Source organism: Microcaecilia unicolor, chromosome 4 (genome assembly GCF_901765095.1).
Source record: "Microcaecilia unicolor chromosome 4, aMicUni1.1, whole genome shotgun sequence".
Classification (NCBI taxonomy): domain Eukaryota; kingdom Metazoa; phylum Chordata; class Amphibia; order Gymnophiona; family Siphonopidae; genus Microcaecilia; species Microcaecilia unicolor.
The window spans coordinates 60,729,928-60,754,960 of record NC_044034.1 but is presented as its reverse complement, the minus strand read 5'-3'; the positions used below and the strand labels follow the sequence as shown (position 1 = coordinate 60,754,960).

Genomic DNA, 25,033 nt, shown 5'->3' with positions numbered 1-25,033 from the left:
AGGTGACTGATAATAGTTCAGCTTTATAATCTATTGTTTATAGTTATCACAATTAAACTGCAATTTTTGTGACTAAGGGCCTGATCTATTATGGCTTTCTGCCTTCCTGAGTCTATATGAAAAGACTTAATACATGTAGAAGGGCATTTCAGAAAGGGCACCCAACTCAGAATATGATGTCTATCGCTCATGTATTTTAGAGCTAGATCTGCCCAAATCCAGCCTGTTCTAAAATAAATGAGAAATATACTTTCAACCATCCATTTTACAAACTGAAACATCCAAACTATGAATGGGGCAATACAAGAGAGATGGATGTCTGTGGAAGCAGAGGAGCATCCATATTACAAATTGACCACATAGACATTTAGGTGAAGGAATGCAGTGGTCCCCAGATTTTCAGTGAATATTCATGAGAGATTTGCATGCAGTGCATGCAGCTCTCTCATGTTTATTTTGGGTATTCTGAAAATCTGACAGGCTGAGGTGCCTCCAGGACCAGGTTTGGGAACCACTTGTCTAATGGTTAGAGCAGCATGGTAAGAGCCAGAGGTTAAGAACAGACATACTAAAACAGACCAATGGTCCATCTAGCCCAGTATTCTGCTTCCAACAGTGGTTAATCCAGGTCACAAGTACCTGGCAGAAACCCAAATAGTAGCAACATTTCATGCTACCAATCCCAGGGCAAGCAGTGACGTCCCCCATGTCTATCTCAAAAGCAGACTATGGACTTTTCCTCCACAAATTTGTCCAAACCTTTTTGAAACCCAGATACGCTATGCTTACTGCTGTACATCCTCTAGCAACGAGTTCCAGAGTCTCATTCTTTGAATGAAAAAATATTTCCTCCTATTTGTTTTAAAAGTGATTGAATTCAGTCACTTCATTTGTCATTCTGATTTCCAGATCATTTATAAATAAGTTGAATCCTATGGTAGCTGTTAAAAAAAGGAAAAATTACAAATTGTGAGCCCCCCAGGATAGAAAATTACCTACCGTGGCTTCATCTAGTGGAGAATTGCTCAATCAGCACTCCTTTCTGTAATTTGAACATGCCCAGTTGAAAGTCTACATACAGACATCCATCTTTTTGGACATGGACATACCTTTCCCTTCTACAGTCAGAGTTGGATGTCCATATTTTTGCCCCTCCTTAGTAATTTTGTACCTTAGGTATCTTATTCATACAAGAAAAAAAATAAAAATTTTCAGTCATTTAATATACATTTGACAGAATGATTTATTTAATCAGCCTGGAACTGGGGGCTTGAGGTCAGAGATTTAATTCTCCAGCCTTTACTATTGAAAGGAATTTAAAATTAAACAAACAAACAAAAAAAACCTTAGTTGTCCTTTAGACTTTTTTTTCATGAAGGTCAGATGAACTAGGAAGTCAGCAAGGGCTCTTTGATTATCAGTAGGGTGGCCTGAGACTCATAATCAAAGCTGCCATTTCAGCTAATCCATCCTTTATCTGTGGCTTTTGGGGCATTAGTTATAAGTACTTTGCTCATAAATATAAAGGTTTGCCCATGTGACAGGGATAGCAGTGCCTTACCTGAAGCTAACATCATTTTAGGGAGGCCTGACAGGGTAAAGAAGTTTTGACAATTGTATTTTAGCACATGTGAATTTATGGATCTATTTCAGTATTTGATATTTATTAGTTTATCTTATGTGTGGTACTTATTGTCTACAACTTTGAAGTAAGTTAGAAAATATGGCTATATTTTATAACTGTAGCATTCTTCCTGCTTTAGCCTGCTTTTATTTAAGTACAAAATTACATATGCTAATTGTTAATTTAGGGGGTCTTTTACTTAGGCGCGCTGGCGTTTTTAGTGTGCGTTAAAAATAGGCACACACTAAACACTAAAGATGTCCATAGGAATACATTGGCATCTTTAGCTTTTTGTGTGTGCTAAAAATGCCAGCAAGCCTTATTACAAGACCCCCCTTAATTTTTAAAATTTAGATGGATTTATTTTACTTTTCTTGCATTCATATCAATATTCACAGATTTTAACATCTTTAACAGTTGCACTGATTTTCCTCACAAGGCCTGTAGCAGAAGGTAAAATTATGTATCATACCTGATAATTTTCTTTCCATTAATCATTGCTGATCAATCCATAGACTGGTGGGTTGTGTCCATCTACCAGCAGGTGGAGATAGAGAGCAATCCTTTTGCCTCCCTATATGTGGTCATGTGCTGCCCGAAACTCCTCAGTATGTCGATATCAAAGCTCCATCCGCAGGACTCAGCACTTAGAGAATTACACCCACAAAGGGACACTCTGCCCAGCTCACCACTGCCGAAACGGGGGAGGGGAATTAACCCAGCTCATCCCCACACAAGTGGGGGAGGGGAATCTGTCCAGCTCATCCCCACGGAGCGGGGGAGGGACATCACACCCGCCGATGCGGGGGGGATCTGGCTTATCCTGCAACCACAACCGCGGGAGGAGCTGACTGACCCCAACACCGCCGAAGCGGGAGGGGTACAAAGCTGCCCTACAGCCGCACGAAGCGGGAGGGAGCGCCGGCAGAATTTAGGTCTCAATCCAGCCCCGTAAAACGGAGGGGAGAGGAATGCAGCAGCTCACTGTAACACAAACTCGTCTCAACTCCTGAAGAATCCAATTGAAAAAACTTGAACACGAAGTCCTCCTGAACAGGAACTGAAGATTAAACTTGAACCTGAAATGCAACCATAATATAAACAGTACAGATATCTGGGAGGGGCTATGGATTGATCGGCTATGATTAATGGAAAGAAAATTATCAGGTATGATACATAATTTTACCTTCCATATCATCATGCTGATCAATCCATAGACTGGTGGGATGTACCGAAGAAGTACTCACCCAGGGCGGGACATAGAAATCCCTGACCGCAACACTGAAGCTCCAAACCGGGCCTCCGCCCGAGCAGCCACAGTCAAGCGGTAATGCCTGGAGAAGGTATGAGCCGATGCCCAAGTTGCCGCCTTGCAAATCTCTTCCAAGGAGACGGACCTGGCCTCTGCCATCGAGGCCGCCTGTGCTCTAGTGGAGTGAGCCTTCAGCTGAATAGGCGGCATCTTCCCCGCGGCCACATAAGCCGCTGCAATGGTTTCCTTGACCCATCGTGCCACTGTAGGCTTAGATGCCTGCAGACCCTTACGAGGACCTGTGAACAGCACAAACAGATGATCCGAGTTCCGGAAATCATTGGTCACTTCCAAGTATCTGATGATGACTCGTCTCACATCTAGATATTTGAGAGCAGAGTACTCCTCTGGGTAGTCCTCCCTACGAAAGGAGGGTAGGCAGAGCTGCTGATTCACATGGAAGCGAGAAACAATCTTGGGCAGGAAGGAAGGCACTGTGCGAATAGACACTCCTGCCTCAGTGAACTGCAGGAAGGGTTCCCGACATGATAGTGCCTGGAGCTCGGAAACTCGTCTGGCTGAAGTGATAGCCACCAAAAAGACTGCTTTCAACGTCAGGTCTTTCAGAGATGCCCTCGACAAGGGTTCAAAAGGCGGCTTCTGCAAAGCTCTTAGCACCAGATTGAGATTCCACGCAGGCACCACCGAGCGCAGAGGAGGGCATAGGTGATTCACTCCCTTGAAAAAGCGTACCACATCTGGCTGCGAGGCCAGGGAAGCACCCTTCAGGCGACCCCTGAAGCAAGCCAGAGCCGCAACCTGGACTTTAAGGGAACTGAGCGCCAGGCCTTTCTCCAGACCTTCTTGCAGGAACGCCAGCACTGAAGAAATTGGAGCAGTGAAGGGAGAAAGAGAGCCTGCCTCACATCACAATGCAAAGGTACACCAAACCCTGACGTAAGCAGTAGAAGCAGAGCGCTTCCTCGCTCTCAGCATAGTGGCGATGACCTTGTCTGAGAAGCCCTTCTTCCTCAGATGCTGCCGCTCAATAGCCAGGCCGTAAGACCAAAGGGGGAGGGATCCTCCATCACCACGGGACCCTGATGCAACAGACCCTGCTCCACTGGCAGCCGCAGAGGTCCGTAAACTGAGAGCCTGATTAAGTCCGTATACCAGGGATGTCTGGGCCAGTCCGGACCCACCAGGATTATCCGGCTCGGATGCTTTGCCACCCGGTCTAGCACCCTGCCCAACATGGGCCAGGGCGGGAACACATAGAGAAGCTCCTGTGTCGGCCACTGTTGGAGAAGAGCATCTACTCCCAGAGATCGAGGGTCCCGTCCTCTGCTGAAAAAGCGCGGCACTTGGCAATTGGCTGATGACGCCATCAGATCTAGGCTCGGCTGGCCCCAGCGCTTCGTGATGTCCAAGAACGCCTGAGCCGATAACTGCCACTCTCCGGGATCCAAGGTATGGCGACTGAGAAAGTCCGCCTTGACATTCATGACTCCGGCAATGAGGGCCGCCGACAGCTGTTCCAGGTTCGCTTCTGCCCACTGGCATAGATTCATGGCCTCCTTGGCTACAGGGGCGCTCTTGGTACCTCCCTGGCGATTGACATACGCCACAGCCGTGGCATTGTCCGACAGGACCGTACTGGCTTCAACGCCAGTACCGGGAGAAACTCCAAAAGCGCCAACCGAATGGCTCTGAGTTCCAGGAGGTTGATAGACCACTTTGCCTCTGCAGGAGACCAGAGCCCCTGTGCTGTCCTTCCCAAGCAGTGGGCTCCCCAGCCCGTCAAAGAGGCGTCCGTCGTGAAGACAATCCACTCCGGGGTCAAAAGAGGCATTCCTGCGGACAACTTGTCTGTCCTCAGCCACCAGCTCAGCGCCTTGCGCACCGCTGGGTCCAAGGGAAGGCGCACAGCGTAATCCTCCGACACTGGAGTCCAGCGCTGCAGCAGAGTGTTGTAGTGGTCTCATATGACCCCTGGCCCAGGGCACTACTTCCATCGTGGCCGTCATAGAGCCCAACAGCTGCACATAGTCCCAAGCCCGAAGAGGAGAGGCTACTAGGAACTGGTCCACCTGAGCCTGAAGCTTGACAATCCGATTGTCTGGCAGGAACACTCTGCCCACTTGGGTGTCGAAACGAACGCCCAGATACTCCAGGGACTGAGTCAGGCGCAGCTGGCTTTTTTCCCCAGTTGATGATCCACCCCAGGGAGCTCAAAAGAGCAATCACCAGGTCTACAGCTTTGCCGCACTCTGCAGAAGAGGGGGCTCGGATCAACCAGTCGTCCAGATAAGGATGGACTTGTACTCCTTCCTTTCGTAGGAAGGCCGCGATGACCACCATTACTTTGGAGAAGGTCCACGGAGCAGTAGCCAACCCGAACGGGAGGGCTCTGAACTGGAAGTGTCAGCCCAGGACTGCAAAACGCAGAAGGCGTTGATGAGGAGGCCAGATGGGAATATGCAAGTAAGCTTTCTTGATGTCCAAGGATGCCAGGAACTCCCCTGCCTTCACTGCTGCTATAACAGAGCGGAGAGTCTCCATTCGGAAGTGCCGAACTTTCAAGGCCCGATTGACCCCTTTGAGGTCGAGGATAGGCTGAGGGAGAGAGACGTCCTCCGGAGAGGAAATCTTCAAAATGCTCATGGCCTGCACTAATAGGTTGGGCAAATCCTCTGAGTGAAAGATCCGCGCTGCAGAGGGGTCATCCGCTCCATCCGAGCGGGAACCTGTCTCCTCCAAGGAATCCCCAAAGGACCGTTGGGAGAACTCAGATACGCTGCCCTCATCTACATCAGAGGAGACAGAGTCCTCTAGGGCCTGGAAATCCACCCGAGGGTGTTTGCTTCCGGAGGCCTCAACCCCTTTATCGGACAAGGAAGCAGGGGCAGCGTTTTGCATAAGGAAAGCCTGATGCAGCAGCAAAATGAACTCAGGGGAGAAACCCCCCAGACTGTGTACTTCTGCAGCCTGGGCCACGGCCCTAGATGCACCCTCAACTGGCGCTCGCAAGAGCGGGGGAGAAACATGCTGCGCATCCAAAATGGCGTCCGGCGCTAAACTCCGAGAAGGAACCGCGCGGGAAGAACGGTGCTTAACTTTGGCCGCTTTTTTGCATTAACGTCTCTCACCTCGAGGGCGGGCCAAGAAGAAGCCATCCAAGCAGAGTGGCCGGCCAAAATGGTGGGGGCGAGCAGCGGGGATGGGCGTTTATGGCGGGAAAAACCGCCGCACCGGAGGAAGAACTGGGACACCGACCGGTCTCCAAACTGACGCCCAAAAAGGGTGATTCAGGTTTTAAAACCCCCGCATCCCCGCTAGATGCGCACATGTGGTCCAGGGAGCGATTCTTTGCGCCCTCGCCCTCCGACGCCATAGGCCATGCGGAGACCGATCGGGGAACCCCCTGCCCGCTACAAAAGGTAAAAATTACCTGCTTCTCGCTCCGAGCTGTAACGAACTGGTGTCCCAGTGAGCAGCTGCAATAAACGCTGATATAAACGTTGAAATAAACGCCGTTAAAGGATGTCCACATTTTTTTTTTTTTTTTAACGGAGCTAGCGGGAGGGGGGAGAAAAGGAGGGACCTGGCACCACCAGGTTTGCACTTGCTCAAGAAGAGCCCTCAACCCCAGGTACTCAACAAAACCTAAAGATTAGGCTTGGAGACCTAGCCAGAGCTGCTGCTGTGTGTGACCACCACCTGCTGAGATAGAGAACATACTGAGGAGTTTCCGGCAGCACATGACCACATATAGGGAGGCAAAAGGATTGCTCTCTATCTCCACCTGCTGGTAGATGGACACAACCCACCAGTCTATGGATTGATCAGCATGATGATATGGAACTAGGCTTTCAAAAATGCCTACATTCTGGCCAAATAGTGAGGCGATCGGTGGGAACTAAATAGTTCTCTCTTTAGTCCCTTCTCAGGATCTGAAGAATGTCACAAAAATCAAAAGTACAAACTCAGAGTTTCTACTGTCTAGCTAGGATACAAGCACATGAAACCTTTTCCAAGAAACCTATGATAGTCAATCTCAGATAGCAAAGAGGAAACACCTAGATTCAGTAGCTTCTAGAGCCTAGAGGCTCATATACAGAAAGGCTTAAGTTAGGAAAAACTAAGACTACAACCAAAAAAGCATTAAAAAGCATAGAGTATAGAGCATGTGATTCATAAACCACCTCAGTCCTGAAAAAATCAAGCAATGGTGGAGGGGGGAGACAAGCTTTAAAGGTGGTGTACTCAAATTTTTACAAAGGCAACTCTCTTGGTTTGGGCTTCTAAATAGACTGACTGGGTTAGAAACTGGTTGAGTGGGAGGCTTCACAGGATAATGGTAAATAGATCAGTTCTTGCTAATTTTTTTCAACATTTTTGTAAGCAATATTTGTTACATTTGTACCCCACGTTTTCCCACCTATTTGCAGGCTCAGTGTGGCTTACATAATACTGTAAAGGCGTTCACCAGTCGGTTAATAAATACAAGGTTGTATTGTGGTCAAATGAGATAGGTGTGTGTCAGGCACCTTGAAGGTCGAAGGGGATGAAGATTGTATATTGTCCCTTACGATGGGAAAATTAGGTTCTTACCTTGATAATTTTCTTTCCTTTAGTCACAGCAGATGAATCCATTAACTGGTATCCACCTGCTGGTAGGTGGATACAACCCATCAGTTAATGGATTCATCTGCTGTTGATGACAAGGAACATTGGTTGTGCTGTATTGCTGGGTGTTGGGATTTACGTTGGATCGATGGGGTAAGCCTTTTTGAAGAGGTTGGTTTTTAGTGATTTTCTGAAGTTTAGATGGTCATTAATTATTTTTACAATTTTTGGGAGTCCATTCCATAGTTGTGCACTTACGTAGGAGAAGCTGGATGCGTAAGTTGTTTTGTATTTAAGTCCTTTGCAATTTGGGTAGTGTAAGTTTAGGTATGATAGTGATGGTCTGATTCTGTTTCTGGTTGGTAGATCTGAGGTCTGTCATGTATCCTGGGACTACGCCGTAGATTATTTTGTGGACAAAGGTGCAGATTTTGAAGATGATACGTTCTTTGATTGGGAGCCAGTGCAGCTTTTCTCGGAGGGGTTTAGCACTTTCGAAACGTGATTTACCAAATATCAGCCTGGCAGCTGTGTTTTGGGCGGTCTGGAGGTTTTTTTTGAGAGTTGTTCTTTACATCCTGCATAGATTGCGTGTTGCAGTAATCTGCATGGCTTAGGACCATTGATTGTATTAGGTTTCGAAAGATTTCCCTCGGGAAGAAAGGTTTTATTTTTAAGTTTCCACATTGAATAGAACATTTTCTTTATTACGGAGTTTACTTGGCTCTCAAGGGTAAGGTTGAGGTCAATTGTGATGCAGAGTATTTTTAGGCTGTCTGAGGTAGGGAGGGTGTGTTTTAGGGTGTTTATGGTTGTGGGTTTGTACTTGTTATGTTGAGATGAGAGGATGAGGCAGTGTGTTTTTTCAGTGTTCAGTTGGAATGAATTTGCCCAGGAGTTCATGATGTTCAGGCTGTCATTGATTTCATTGCTAAAGGACAGTCAGGAAAGTTTTTCTCTCTTTGTAGGTCTTCCTAATTCTCAATTAAAAAGACTTAGGACACTTCATAACTCTGCTGCTCATTTTCTCTGTAAAGCTAAGCATTTCTATAGTGTCACTCATTTGTTTTTTCATCTTTTCCTTTACTACTTTTTATTTTCTTAGCCCAAAGATCTGGAACAACCTATCTTACCCACTCTGAACAGTCATTTACAAAATTTAAATCTTGACTCAGATATTATTTCGCTGCTGTTTTTGGAACATCTCAGCAGTGATTTTCTCTTGACTAGGGTTCAACTGTTATTTAACTGTAACTACTGAGTGCTTTTTGTTTGGTTGTTGTCTTTCCTGTCATAATGGAATTTTTTTCGGTGATTTTTATTTTTGTACTTTTTTTTTTTTAGCTTTTTTGTAAACCGCCCTGACCTGTTTGTTCAGAAAGGGTGGTATAGCCAATTTTAACGAGCATGTACAAACATTGTAGTTCTATCAAAACCTGTAATGTGATAAATACCCTTGAAGATGTGGATAACATTGAAGGATCTAGCAAAGCTTGAAAATAGTCTAGAATGTGGCAACTAAAACTTAATGGTAAAAAATTCAGGGTCAGACATTTGGGCTGCAAAAACCTGAGGGAATTGTATACAATAAGCAGAGAAGTACTTCTGTGAATGAAAGAAAAGTGGGACCTAGGGGTGGCCACATAGATAGAAAAGGAAATGGCAGAAGCCAGAAGAATACTCAAGTACTTTGGTAGAGGAATTTAGCCAGCAGGAAAAAAAAAAAGAGGTGATAGTTTTTTCTGTAAAAGTCTGGTAAGACTGCATTTGGAGTCCTGTGTACAATTGTTGTTATATTTGATATACAATCTTAATCAACAGTCTTAATCAAAAACAAAATAGTGGTTCACAGGACAAATCCCTCCTCTCTGCACCCTTCTCCACCACCGCCAACTCCAGGCTCCGCTCATTCTGCCTCGCCTCACCCTATGCTTGGAACAACCTTCCTGAGCCCTTACGCCAAGCCCCCTCCTTGCCCATCTTCAAGTCTTTGCTTAAAACCCACCTCTTCAATGCTGCTTTCGGCACCTAACTCTTACCGTTCAGTAAATCCAGACTGCCCCAATTTGACCGCCCCCATCGGACTGACCGTTCACTTGTCTCTTAGATTGTAAGCTCTTTGAGCAGGGACCGTCCCTCTATGTTAAATTGTACAGCGCTACGTAACCCTAGTAGCGCTTTAGAAATGTTAAGTAGTAGTAGTAGTGGTTCACAACCTAAAAATTCTGGAGACCACACCTGCAAAAGGATGAAAACAGGAAACAGTTCATCCAGAGGGCATCTACTGAAATAGCAGTGGTATTAAAATACATGGGGACCTAAAGATCTAAAGGTGAATATTTTGGAAGGAAGATTGGAGGGTGATATGATTTAAATACCTCCATGGTATATATGCACAAGAGGTGGGCCTCTCACTTGAAAGGAAGCCCTGGAACAAGTGAAGGGAGTAGGCTCAGGACTAATCTAGGGAAATATTTCTTTACAGAAACAATGGATGACACATAGAAGTGCCTTCTAGGAGAGGTAGGGGAGATGAGGATATCTGAATTTAAGAAAATACAGGACATGGACAGAGAATCACTGAGGGAGAGGAAGGGATGACAGAGCTTAGTATTTGGTATGGATGGTCAGACCAGATATGGATGACAATGAATACCATACAGCCTATGTTTCTGTATGAAATAAAAATAAAATATTTGTTACAAGGTGAGAACAATAAAAATTGTGGGCATTAGTGCACTTGAGGACATATACACATGAAAATGACAAATGCAAACAATTTAAAATCAGGAACTGTTTAATACATGGATTCAGCATGAATACAGAAATCTGGGTTGGGTGAAGATAGCCTTCTGCTCGCATTGGTTATCTGCAGTTAATTAGCTATATTACCCAAAAAGGGGATCCTAGGATTTAGGATATCCTATGAAAACAGTTAAGCATGGTTTAAGGAAAAACATTTACAGTGTACACTTTTTTCCAGAATTCAGAAGACTGAGTATATTTTATGCTCTGGATACATTTTGCATCTGACAAAATACTTTGTAAATTAAAATCAAATATGTTTAAGTGCATTACTTAAGTCAAAGTAATATACATTAGAATTAACATTTCTACAATCACAAAGAAAACTTATTTCATTAGGTATGATTTTACATTTAAATTACACATATATAGCTATAACAGTCATAAAAAAAAAGAAAAAAGTCAAATATCATAAAAACATCTATCTAGTTTTAATTTAGGCATTTTTGCCCATATCATAAGTTTGTCTAGCATCAGCAACAGCCTCGGGGACTCGAACAGTCATGTCTGCCATTTTCTTTGTTAAGCAGATCTGACAGCCCAAACGGGATCTGGAATGAAAAACAAATATTCTGTTTAGAGCATTATCAAGCTTAGTGATTCATTAGGCCTTCCATTAATCTGGTGAAGACAATCCCATGGTTGAACAAACACTCTGACCCCTCTAACCTCTCAGTTTGAGATGTTTTTTCTGTCTACTTTCAACAACCACAGGATCCACTATGCAGCTGTCTGAGCATTTGAAAATGAAGATACTCACTCTTACAAAGCAGAAAAAGATGATAGGAAAAGTGAACATACTTACCTGTAGCAGGTATTCTCAAAGAACAGCAGGTTTTATATTCTCACAAGTGGGTGCCGGTCACAAGCGTCACCCGGTCCAGCTGTTGCCATAGTAAAAAAAAAGAAAGAGCTTTGTGGAGCAAGAGCCGTGTTCCACCACGCATGCGCAAGTGCCTTCCCGGCCATCGTGTGAACATGGTCTCCTCACTTTAATACTAAAGCAAAAAATAAAGTAAAATTAACAAAGGAGACAACTCCAAGGGGAGGTGGGAAGGATTGTGATAATCTGAAGCCTGCTGTCCTAGGAGAATACCTACTACAAGTAAGTCTCTTCGTTTTTTCAAAGGACAAGCAGGCTTTTATCTTCTCACAAGTGGGGAATCCCTAGCATCCAGGCTCATCCAAAACAACAAACTTTGCTGAATTGGGCCTTGCAATGGTGAGGACATAACGCTGATTAACCTGAAACTATATACAATCTGAATGAAGGTGCGGCCTGGAATAGAATAAAATGGGCCTAGGAGGGTGGAGTTGGATTCTTGACCCCAAACAGATTTGAACAGACGTCGCATTGGGTATGCTGCTCAAGGCAGTAGTGTGATGTGAATGTGTGGACTGAAGACCATGTTGCAGCCTTGCAAATTTCTTCAATGGAGGCTGACCTCAAGTGGGCTAATGACGCAGCTCTAACATTATGAGCCATGACATGAGCCTCCAAGGCCATACCAGCTTGGGCATAAGTGAAGGAAATGAAGTCTGCCAGCCAAATTGAAATGCTGCAGTTCCTGACCAGTCGGCCATCTGGCGACCCCCATCCTGCTGGGATCAAAAGAAACAAAAAGCTGGGCTGGATCGTCTCTGAGGCCTTGTGCGCTCCATGTAATAGGCCAATGCTTTCTTGCAAGCCAAGGTGTGTAAGCTGCTTTCGCCAGGATGGGTATGAAGTCGGGGAAAGAATGTTGGCAAGACAATCAACTGGTTTAGATGGAGCTCAGACACCATCTTTGGCAGGAACTTAGGGTGCATATGGAGGACTACTCTATTGTGATGAAACTTAGTATAAGGTGCATCTACTACTAAGGCCTGAAGCTCACTGACCCTATGAGCTGAAGTAACAGCCACCGAGAAAATGACCTTCTAGGTCAAGTACCAGATGTCAGGAATTCAGTGGCTCAAAAGGAGCTTTCATCATCTGGGAAAGAACAACATTGAGATCCATGACATTGGTGGAGGTTTGACAGGGGGCTTTGACAAACGCAAACCTTTCATTAAGCAAACTAAAGGCTGTCCAGAGATGGGCTTACCTTCTACACGTTAATGATGAACACTAATTGCACTAAGGTGAACCCTATGAATTGATTTGCACTTTTCTGACTACTGACAAGTCATCTCCCTCCTTCCCCTTCTCTCCAAATTACTTGAGCGTGCTGTTCACCGCCGCTGCCTTGATTTTCTGTCCTCACATGCTATTCTTGACCCACTACAATCTGGTTTTCGCCCTCTCCACTCAACCGAAACTGCGCTTACTAAAGTCTCCAATGACCTATTATTGGCTAAATCCAGGGGTCAATATTCCATCCTCATTCTTCTTGATCTTTCCGCTGCTTTTGACACTGTCGATCACAGCATACTTCTCGATACCCTGTCCTCACTTGGATTCCAGGGCTCTGTCCTTTCCTGGTTCTCTTCCTACCTCTCCCTCCGCACCTTTAGTGTTCACTCTGGTGGATCCTCTTCTACTTCTATCCCTCTGCCCGTCAGCGTACCTCAGGGTTCTGTTCTTGGTCCCCTCCTCTTTTCTATCTACACTTCTTCCCTTGGTTCATTAATCTCATCCCATGGCTTTTCCTACCATCTCTATGCTGATGACTCCCAAATCTACCTTTCTACCCCTGATACCTCACCTTGCATCCAAACCAAAGTTTCAGCGTGCTTGTCTGACATTGCTGTCTGGATGTCTCAACGCCACCTGAAATTAAATATGACCAAAACCGAGCTTCTCATTTTCCCCCCCAAGCCCACCTCCCCGCTTCCCCCGTTTTCTATTTCTTTTAATGGCTCTCTCATTCTCCCTGTCTCCTCAGCTCGAAACCTTGGGGTTATCTTTGACTCTTCTCTCTCCTTCTCTGCTCATATCCAGCAGATCGCCAAGACCTGTCGTTTCTTTCTTTACAACATCCGTAAAATCCACCCCTTTCTTTCTGAGCACTCTACCAAAACCCTCATCCACACCCTTGTCACCTCTCGTTTGGACTACTGCAATCTGCTTCTTGTTGGCCTCCCACTTAGTCACCTCTCCCCTCTCCAGTCGGTTCAAAACTCTGCTGCCCGTCTCATCTTCCGCCAGGGTCGCTTTAATCATACTACCCCTCTCCTCAAGTCGCTTCACTGGCTCCCTATCCGTTTTCGCATCCTGTTCAAACTTCTTCTACTAACCTATAAATGTATTCACTCTGCTGCTCCCCAGTATCTCTCCACACTCGTCCTTCCCTACACCCCTTCCCGTGCACTCCGTTCCCTGGATAAATCCTTCTTATCTGTTCCCTTCTCCGCTACTGCCAACTCCAGACTTCGCTCCTTCTGTCTTGCTGCACCCTATGCCTGGAATAGACTTCCTGAGCCCCTATGTCTTGCCCCATCCTTGACCATCTTTAAATCTAGATTGAAAGCCCACCTCTTTAACATTGCTTTTGACTCGTAACCACTTGTATCCACTCGTCTCCACCTACCCTCCTCTCCTCTTTCCTCTACACATTAATTGATTTGTTTGCTTTATTTTTTGTCTACTAGATTGTAAGCTCTTTGAGCAGGGACTGTCTTTCTTCTATGTTTGTGCAGCGCTGCGTACGCTTTGTAGCGCTATAGAAATGCTAAATAGTAGTAATAGTAGTAGTTATGACCCATGAACTGCATAGCTAAAGGCTCAAACTTAAAATGCCTGAGAGCTGCATCTTTCTGTACTTTCTGCTGAAAGCTGTGAATTCGAGGTCATGCTGATCTAAGGAGCGCTCTTCCCCTCCCTGACAGAGTTGGTGCCATTGACTCTACATCACAAGGAAACTAAGGATGTATACACAGTTTGAAAGTGAAGATGTGTTGAGGTTAATAGACAAAACAATGATAAGACCTGGGTCTTGGAGAAATTCCTTTGGCAAAATGACGGCTACAATCTCCTGTAAAAGAAACCTTGGACTTGTTATAAGATGCTGTGCTCTATAACATTCAGATGTGTGTTCTATTCTATGTAAAACAATGCAGTAAGACAAAACTTAGCTGATGTTGCAAGCTGTATGATTTGGGAGGGAATTAATGCCCAATCCATTGTACAAAAAGGTATATGTCACTGTTGTATTGTATTTAGGGAGATGCTGAGATGATCAACAGTGAGTAAATCTTTACAGCGGTGGTCACTATCTCCCTCTCATAACAAATTGCTATTTGTTATTGCCTGATTGCTTTGTTATTATCTAAATTGGTAAGGAATAAAGACTTTCTCTTCCGAAGGAACATAGCCTCTGTCTTCTCTGCCACCCCATATCTTGGGGGTGGCTAGTCCACTATATCTTGGGGTGGGTGTAAGGAGGCAGAAACCCTATTGCCCCACTTGTCCAAATGGTATATTTCTTATGGTAAGTAGAAATAACAGAGAAAGAATTCCCACATATTACAGCCTTCTCTGAGACTAGGTGGTTATCATAACGGACCATACAACCACAGACTCCACTAAAAACACCTTACAGTTGGTCTTGAGATCAGACTCTGACAAGTGTAGAAGGTATTCAAGCAGGGTCTGTGTAGGGCTCATCCTCCAATTCCAAAGGAAATGGAATGAAATCAGCCATTTCCTTAACAGAAGATGGAAATGAAATGCTCTCCGGTGAAGTCAGTCTCTTTTCAGGTGGAGGGGAGCGTTCAGAGGGGATCCCATAAGACTCATCTGAGGAGAAGTATCTGAGATCTTCCAATAAGTGCTCCTCCTCGGTATGAGACAGTATCTCCCTATGGGATTGCCAAGACTAAACCTGCCTCGATGCCGAGGAACCATACCCTCGAGAGCAGCATCAAGAAGCTGGCTCCCGTCTCAATTCCAGCGAAGCTTCCTCCACTAACATTAAGCAGGAACTGGCTTAGGCGGCAGTCGACACCAGGGCTGCAAGCGGTGCCGGCACTAGAGGCCGTACTGCAGGCAGAGGGCCAGAGGGGGCCGCAACGGGAGATATGGCAGGCACAAGCACCCCTGATACTGATACATCCCTTTGCATAAGGCCATCTAGCAGCTCTGGGAGCAAGGCTCGGATGCACTCATCAAGGAATGACACCGGGAAAAGCTGGGGTGCTGGTTGAGGTGCAGGTTGCAGAACTGCTGGGGTCGACGCGGAAGCAGGATCTCGGCTGCTTGGAGACAGGCGAATCGGCACCTCCTATTTGGAGAGCGATTCTCCCTGCGCTGACACTTCTCGGGTGCTCAATCCTTCGATGCCCCAGAGTTCCCAGCACCATGTGTCAAGGGTGATCGATTATGATGCTTCTTGGCCTTCGCCCAAAGAGTGTCACCAAGGCTCCTCGATTCCAACAAGGACGTCGAAGCCTTGCATTGCCTCGGGGTCGGGTCCGATGATGGGACGGGTCCCGGGGGGCCTGCACAACAGGAGGCCTTGAGACAGGTGGAGGATCTCTAAGCAGCCATGCTTACCAATGCTCCCAATGTCGGTGCAATGATCAATGTTGATGCCGACGCCTCCGACCTCAATGCCGAAGTTGAGGAACTGGACTTGGTTCAAAAAATTCTCTCTCGTTGAGCATCTCGGAAAACCTGGGTCCTCTTCTTCATGCAAAGACAGAGAACACAGTAGTAGGGCTATGGTCAGGCCCAAGACACTGCAGACACCAAGAATGGGTGTCTCTTGAAACCACTGGAAGTCTTCGTGGACATGGACGGGAAAACCTTGTCAGCTAAATTAAACGACTCAATGGTGCCTAAAAAAAAAGGGGCAAGGCACAAAAAAAAAGAAAGGGAAAACCCTGATCAATGTCAGGGCTAAAAACGGCCTGATGACAATGGAAAAATAAGAAAACAAACTCGGGCAAAATAAAACTAAGGAAAATAAAAGACAGGTTTGAAAAAGGCCCAAATGAAGGAGCCACGAGAAAAATGAATAAAAATAGCTGGAAGACACTTAATAGCTCTCAAGAACCGGGCAAGTGAGAGGACACATGGCTCATGCTCCACAAAGCTCTTTTTTACTATGGCAAAAGCCGGACCAGGCGACGCGGATCAGCGTCACCAACTTATGAGAAGATAGAAGCCTGCTCATTCTCTGAAAATCTCTAAAAAAACAAATCCTATCAGTGATTTCAACTGTTAGAAATGCTGGCAAGAAATTAAAGTTACATTCCAAAGCAAGATTTAGAAGATCAAGATAATAATCCGATAGACTTGCAGAAAACTGGTCAGATCTGCAAAAACAACTTAGAGATTACCAAAAAATGGACTGCTGAAAAGTTTAGCCGACACTGGAACAGTTGTCTACAGATTCACAGAACAGTGTGCCTTACACATTTTCTAAAATATACATCTGGAAAATCATGACTAGCAAAACAGAAGAAATGCTAAAAACAGATGATACTAAACACACCTCAGCGTGCAGCCTGCAGCGGTAAGCAGCACCTCAGTTGCTCACAGCTGAGGGCTGACCTGACCCTGGATATTCAATGCCAAGGCATGTTTGGCTCCCAGATATTCAGAATGGTGCCCAATTACTTTAGCACCTAAAGGGGCCCTTTCAAAGGTGTGCCAGAAAGTGGCCTGCAGTAGTGTGGGCGCGTATATTGGACGTGCCCTGGACCATTTCTCCACTGCGTCTGGGAAAAAAAAAAGGGGGGGGGGGTTTGGCTTGGAAATGGACATGCTGCAAAATTTAAACCAGCAGGCGTCTATTTACGGCTTGAGCCTTTAATGCCACTCATTGACAGAGGTATGGGCTCATGCGTTACCCACGCGGTAACCGTTCAGCGCACGCCCCCTTGGTAGAAAATAGAATATTATTTTCTACTGCGGGTTTTTGACACACGACAAACTGTGAGTCTGTCTATGAACCTCAGCATGCTCGTTACAGCTGGGCCTTTCTACCAATATTATCACAAGAAGTTCTTGAAGGCGAGTTTGAGGAGCATCTATTCCTATATGTTCTCAGGCTACATGAATTTGTTCTCAAACATCTATAATAGTTCTTGAACATGTATCAAGATTACTTTGTAGTATTTGTTAATACATACACAAGAGCTGCACTGAAGTGCTTGTTTCATGATTCACAGATAAAATTACTCTCTCATTATCGACTAACATGGTAGATGCATAGAACTGAATCCTCAGAAACTCTTGATGCATAGCTCAATAGACCAACCACCTGACCATATTTTTGATTGGTGGGAAGAGCTACGGTGTGGGTAAGAGAGACAGGCCAGGCAATTTTCATCTAGTTTCTTCAGTTTTCCAGCTCAGTCAGAACTGGAGCACATATTTGGTGCCATAAGTTTACATTTTCAAGTATCCACAAATTTCTTTACCTCTTATTTAAGCCAATTATTACCACGACAATCCTCATGTGAAAGGAACAAAATCAGGGGCTATCACCAACACGATGGTAATATAAATACAAATTGTACATAGTTGATTAGAAGCATCAAAATTTGTTTTAAATCCAATCTGTTCTGCGATTCAAATTGTGAACTTTAGATGCAAAATTGAAACTGTAAGAATTGGGAAAGCATGCAAAAATCTACAATAAAACCATCAGGTTAGAGCAGAAAACTGAGCAATTCAGCAAAGTTAACATTCCTCTACATTTTCATAGTTCAGACAGTCCCTTACGTTTCTGTAAGCCCATAAGCTAGATCTAGCATATCCATTTCCTCATCAGTAGCTGGATCTAATTGCTCAAATACATGGTCTTCAAAGATTAAATGACAAGTGGAGCAGGCCAGAGTTCCTTCACAGGCACCTACAGGAAAAAAAAAAGACAAGAAATCAAATGGTTCTTAAATAGCAAGACATGTTATTTTCTCCTTTTAAAAAGAAAAGGACCATAAGAGAAAATTAACATGATCACCGACTGATAAACAGATTATAAGTTTACAAATGTCTTAGGAAATACTTAAATTCACATGGCTTTATATGCCAATATCCTTGATGCATTGGAGATTACGTAAATGACTCTTAAGCAGCCAACCATTTCACACTGTTGCTTATTTTCAAGTGTGAAATTGGCAAAAATATTTCTGCATTTAGGTAAAAGTATTATTTGTAAATATATGCTACAGCTATGGGGGCAGCTATGACATCAAGTACAGCTGTTCAATATGTATCACATTTTGAAGATAAATTTCTATACATATCCCAATGGTTTGATTTGTCATATTGTATATCGTTTATTAATTTGACATGCTGCCTCTTTCGAGCATGAGTTGAGGCAGTTTACATATAATGGCTCAGATATATTTATAATAGAAATGAAAAAAAACAACAAAAAAACAGACGAGGCAAATTAATACCAACTTGCAAGAAGATACAATGAAAGTTTGAAATAACACAAAATTACTCAATTACAACATTAATGAGAAAAGACCTCCCAGATCTTCTATCACCCTGGGAATTTTTCACAATCTATTGTATTACAATAATCATGGGTCATAAAAACATCTAAGTTATTAAATATATAAATCAATTATATGTAATCTTTTTAAACGTATAAATCAATTATATGTAATCTTAATTTCCCTGTTCAAAACCCCCCATTTTGCCCCCAGCAGAGCACCCCCCCCCCCAGCTTAACCCCCACCCCCCGGCTCCAGACTCACCCACAAGGCCCAAGTCTGCCTACTTCCCTTCCCTCCAAACCTCCCCACTCCTTAAAAGGGCCCAGTATGGGGATGCTTAAGACCACACCCAAACTGTGTTATAACAAAGTTTAATTAAAACATTTCCAAAAAGTGTACCAAATGAAAAAACTATTGGATTAGTTAAATGCTTGAATACTTTTCCTTTAATAAATGAAGATACAAAGTAGTACATTTAAAATGAATTGGAGAAAATATTTCTTCACTCAATGTGTAATTAAACTCTGGAATTCTTTGCCAGAGAATGTAGTAAAAGCAGTTAGCTTAGTGGGGTTTAAAAAAAGGTTTGGATAGCTTCCTAAGAGAAAAGCCCATAGACCATCATTAAAATGGACTTGGGGAAAATCCACTGCTTATTTCTAGGATAAGCAGCATAAAATGTATTGTACTGATTTGGGATCTTGCCGGTACTTGTAACCTGGATTGGCCACTGTGGGAAACAGGATGCTGGGCTTGATGGACTTCGGTCTGTCCCAGTATGGCAATGCTTATGTACCTCTGCTTGATTTGCATACACTACCTCCATTATATGCAAATCTCTTTCATGCATATTCATTGTGGCTATCCTGAAAACCTGTCTGTGAAGGGGTATTCCAGGACCAGATTTGGGAAAAACTGGTGTATACAATGCAACCTGATTGTACTTATTCAAACAGACAATTTGGTTGGACAGCCGATCTCTGAAAGCCGTTCGAGTGTTCCAGACTGCCTGCAGCTCCAGGCAGTTGATCCGATTCCTGAGTAGACCAAGCACCCTGGGTGTGAAGCCCATCCACATGAGCTCCCCACCCCAGGTGGGATGCATCCATCGTCAGAACCTTCTGGGGCTGAGCAATTAGGAATGGAAGTACCAAAGTCAAACTGGATCAAACTGTCCAAAGAAGACCCTGAACCAACTCTGGTGTTACTCAGATCCGCTAGGTTCCCAGAGGCTTGACACCACTGGGAAGCTAGGGTCCACTGGGAAGTTCTCAAGTGAAGATGTGCCGTGGGCGCAAATGGACGGTGGGGGCCATGTGGCCTAACAAGCTCAACATCTTCCGAGCTGTGACCTGCTGGCTAGCTCGAACCTGACTGGCAAGAGTGTCTGCCCTTGGCACAGGGAGAAAAGCCCCTGCCTGCTGTGTGTCTAGCAGGGCTTCAATAATTCCAAATGCTGAATGGGATGGAGATGGAACTTGGGGTAGTTTAAAACAAACCCTAGTGGTTCCAACACCTGAATAGTTTTCTGCATGGACTTCTGAGCACTGTCCTTCGAAGTGCTCTTCACCAGTCAATCGCCCAGAGAGGGGAACACATGGACTCCCAGTCTGTGCAGCGATGCTGCGACTACTGCAAGACACTTGGTGAAAACTCTGGGAGCTGATACGAGGCCAAAAGGCAACACGCAGTACTGGAAGTGATGTGTACCCAGTCGAACCTGAAGATACTTCCGGAAGTATCGGGATGGGAGTGTAAGCATCCTTTAATTCCAGAGAGCATAGCCAATCATTTTCCTGAATCATGGGGAGAAGGGTGCCAAGGGAACCATCCGGAACTTTTCTTTGATTAGGGATTTATTTATTCAGGGCACTTAGGTTTCGGATAGAACGTATTCCTCCCCCCACCCCCCCCCCCCCACCACCACCCCAATTGTCTTGGGCACATGGAAGTACCTGGAATAGAATCCCAACCCTTCTTCCCCTGGTGGAATAGGCTCAACTGCATTGGCCTTCAGAAGGGCTGAGAATTCCTCTGCAAGTATCTGGTTGTACTGAAAGCTGACGAGAGATGCTCTTGGTGGTCAATTTGGTGGTCTTTGATGGCAATGCAGGGCGTAACCGAGACAGACTATTTGGAGAATCCACCGGTCTGAGGTTACAAGGGGCCACCTTTATCTGAAAAAAATCATACCCCCACTGACCAGTAGGTCGTCTGGGATGGTCACTTTTACTGTTTATATTCTCTCGGTTAAGCATCCAACAAAAGTGGTGGTCTGGGGATGGATGGCAGCCAGCAGAGTTGGCAGATTTCACATCAACCAAAATGATAAAGGGGATGGAACTCCTCTAGTATGAGGAAAGGTTAAACCCATATTATACTTATCTTATTATGAAACTGGGGACGTTTCATAATAAGATGAGTGTAATATGGGTTTAACTGTTTTAAAGTAAAATTAAGGAAAAAAATCTAAAAGCATTAAATCAGGTGCACCGATGAGGTAGTTGGTGATAATCTTGCTAAGGTGTGAAGACATTGTCAAGGGGCACAGCTGAGGTCACCAAATGTTTGAAAGTACTATTTTGAACAACAAGAATACATTGATGAAAGATTTGGAGATAACTTAAAAGTTGGACTGATTGTTAAGTGTTGGCTATTGTTATAGTGGGAGGGAAGAGAGTATGCTGTCCTCTGTTCCAAGGCAGCCTCTGTCTCGGCCATCCCATGAGGAGTTTTGTTAAAACCGATGAGGAGCGCTCGTGGGAGTCTGATGAGGATCCACGGTACTTCTCAGAGGACAAGTTCTATGGTATCCCATCTGAACCCTCCCCTCCTGTTTCCACCTGAATGCATTTCCTTCTCAGATTTTGTACAGGAAATGGCTGCTATTCACATTCATTTGGAGACGGAGGACGAGCCCGAGATTTATATTCCTCTCCTAGGAACCTTCTCACAAATGTTCTTCCAAGATTACCAAGGATGTAGAAAGTACTATATTACTAACCACTACCCCTTTCCTGCTCCAACTGAAGCACTTCCCTGTCCATACCATATGCCTCTTTCTCTGGTGATCTGCCAGCAGTGGCTTGGTCCTTGCTCTCCAATCTCCCAGTCCAAATTCCAAGCATTATCTCCTCAGAGCTGAAGTGCAAACACCAACCAAGTATCCTCTCCCTCCATTCTTTGAGAAGAGGTGAGCTTCCTGTTACTCAAGGACATCCTGAGCAACACATGATCCTTTGTCAACCTCTTAGAACACCCATATAGACACTTATCCTTCAAGCTACCAGTCTCCCCATGCTCTTTTACAATTATAAAGGCTGTACCCAGACTATATCGAACCCTTGTAGCAATCTCACGACTGGAATACCCCTCCCAATACAAAACCATCACACTAACCTGGTCTTCCTGAGACAAATGCAGCCTGCACTTCAAATCTGTTTCCATCCCTGAATCACCCTCCAGACTGGCCAAAAAGTACAAAATGTTCTGCCAAAATTTACACTGCAAGCTATGCTTCTAGCTGCAGGATGATTGGCCCACTATTCTACATTTCTATTGGAAGACAATCCTAATGTATAATTAGGACAGTTTGGCGCATAATCCATGCATTCTACAGAGACTCTACATCTGGCATAACCTGCAAAAGTATCAGAAAATTTCACAAAACCACTCAAAACGAATGTGACAATTTCTGAATGAAGTGATGTATGCTACATCCATGTCTCTGTGACAAACTGTGAGCCAACCAAACACGTAAACCTGAAATTCTGCTTGGATGATGCTAACCTATTTCTCAGCACTGTTCTTTGTTAGGTCAGGTGGATTTATACATTCAACACGGCTATTAGCAGAAATCACAGCAAATGAGAAATAGGGAATGAAATCAACATTTTTCTTTCAGATCCTTTTGTACAAAATTGCTTTCCATGAAGATACATACTTTTAAATTCAGGAACAGATGCAGCAGTACCAGTCTCACAAACATTCTTTCAAACTGTTCTCAACAGAAGTATTCTGCTGGTCTTTTGCAAGATTTCAATAAGCTTTCCATCTTGTCCAACTTGCATTGAAATGCTGCCTAGCAAATGAAGCTCGATATTGCTAACCATAAAAAGCATATTTAGAATGCATCATACAATATTCATGTTCTAAAATATGCTATAAAATGTATGCAACTAATCCTCCATTACTGTGTGCCAACTTCTAAGTAAAGGTATGTTCTTTCATCAAAACTTTAATATTCAACATTAGGGAATCTTTCACATGTTCATCTTCCAATGTGGTATATATCATTCAGCATAAAAAGTGTGATGATGGCTGCTACATTGGAGAAACAAGTCAGATGCTAAAGAAGAGATTTAATTTACATAGATATCATATGAAAAATGCCAGTACAAACAAAGACGTCACGCCTGTGGGACAGCACTTTACAAAACCAGAACAATGTACCAGTGATTTCATGGTAAGGATCCTGAAAGGGAACTTTAAACAATACAGGAACGTAAGACCTTTGAAGTCAAAATGTTTAAATATTTTGACACCCACCAGACAGGACTTAAAGATCTGGGGTTTCTAGCCCATTACAAAGCATAAAATTGTATTGCTCTCCTGTCTCCCTGACTCTCACCTATCCACCCCCATCCTGTTAGACTGTCACTGAAATGCTTTGATGTTTTGCTCATATATACTGTCATCTACCAACATTTGCTTATTTCCGAATTGACGAAGAAGGGCAACCTTTGAAAGCTAATCAAGAAATATATTAAGTTATGTCCAATAAAGTTGTTTTGTTCGGGGGAGGGAGTTCTATGGCATAGGAGGCATACGATTATAGCCATGATATAATAAACACTGTTAAAATACTGTTAATATATAGTTGTGAGGTAAGGGCGGGAGGGGTGGGGGGAAAGGGGGGGGGGGTTAATGCTTGGAAATATGTGATGATCCAACCATTGATTGACTTGCACATGGAAGGCTTTGTTCCAAAGTATCGTTGAACTGCATATTGGAATAGGCGAGTGTTTTATGAGATGTATCATCAATAAAAATTGTTGAAACTAAGTTACGTCCAATAAAAAATGGGTATCTTATTATTTTCTTTTCCATGTTTTATTTCTATTGATTACCATCAAACCTCTAGAAAGAAGCATGCAAATGATAGAATCCTGGCTTGTTTTTTAAAAATCTGAAATGTTTCATATATTTGACATTTAATTTATGAAATAATCTAAAACCTGCATCAAATGTTAAAACATAAGGGAACCTTTAATTTGGTGACCCAATTTCATTTTGACATTGCTCCTTTTGAGCATACAATAGGAACCAGGACTTTAATCTGGTACCATGAGTCTTATCTTTATTTGTCTTATCTCCAGATTCCTTTTATCTTGCTGCACCATATGCCTGGAATAGACTTCCTGAGCCGGTATGTCAAGCTCCATCTCTGGCCGTCTTCAAATCTAAGCTAAAAGCCCACCTTTTTGATGCTGCTTTTAACTCCTAACCCTTATTCACTTGTTCAAAACTCTTATTTTATCATCCTCACTTTAATATTCCCTTATCTTTTATGTGTCCTGTTTGTCTGTCCTAATTAGATTGTAAGCTCTGTCGAGCAGGGACTGTTTCTTCATGTTCAAGTGTACAGCGCTGCTCACATCTAGTAGCGCTATAGAAATAAGTAGTAATATCTTCAACTATCCAAGGAGTTTTTCTCCTTTCAATTTTTCTAAATCCAATCCCAGCTTACTTTTGTCCAGTCACTGCAGCGACACTTGTCACTCCTGTGCAACGAATATGGCTCCCTCCTCCATTCCAGGGGATGCAACTGCTGCCTCCACTGCATCCCCAGCCACAGATGACCTGGAAAGTGAAAGACCTGAGCTGGAAACTCTATTGGGGTCCCTTCACATAGTGATGAGGAACATAACCACCAAGCCAATACAGTGACCTGACTATACTGCATTTTCCTTTTAGTAATTTTGTCAAAGGACAAGGTATTTTTCACATTTTCTTTTACTACTAGTAAAAAAGGCCCGTTTCCCAAAGAAATGAAACGGGCGCTAGCAAGGTTTTCCTCAGAGTGTGTATGTTTGAGAGAGTGTGTGTGACAGTGACTGTGTGAGAGAGAATGAATGTGCGAGTTTGTGTGTGTGACAGAGCGAGAGTGAGACTGGGTGTGACTGTGTCTGTGAGAGAGTGTGTGTGTGAGAATGAGTGTGTGCCAGGGTTCCACCCCTCCCTCCGAGTTCCAGAGTCGTCCCCCTCCCTCCCTCCAAGTTCCAGGGTCATCCCCTCCCTCTCTCTTACCACACTGCAAATAGAGGAAAATATTACCACACTGG

The 25,033-nt window shown here is 44.0% G+C and overlaps 1 protein-coding gene across 1 annotated transcript in view; it reads right to left on the bottom strand.

Moving 5' to 3' along the window:
* Positions 1-10,279: 10,279 nt before the first annotated feature.
* FDX1 (ferredoxin 1) overlaps positions 10,280-25,033 on the bottom strand; it is a 40,678-nt gene continuing 25,924 nt past the window's right edge. The window contains exons 3-4 of the mRNA XM_030199382.1: positions 17,965-18,094; positions 10,280-10,861 (exon numbers count right to left, since the gene is read on the bottom strand). Coding sequence (XP_030055242.1) covers positions 10,747-10,861; positions 17,965-18,094 — 245 coding nt within the window. The 3' untranslated portion in view covers positions 10,280-10,746. The remainder of the gene's footprint in view (positions 10,862-17,964; positions 18,095-25,033) is intronic.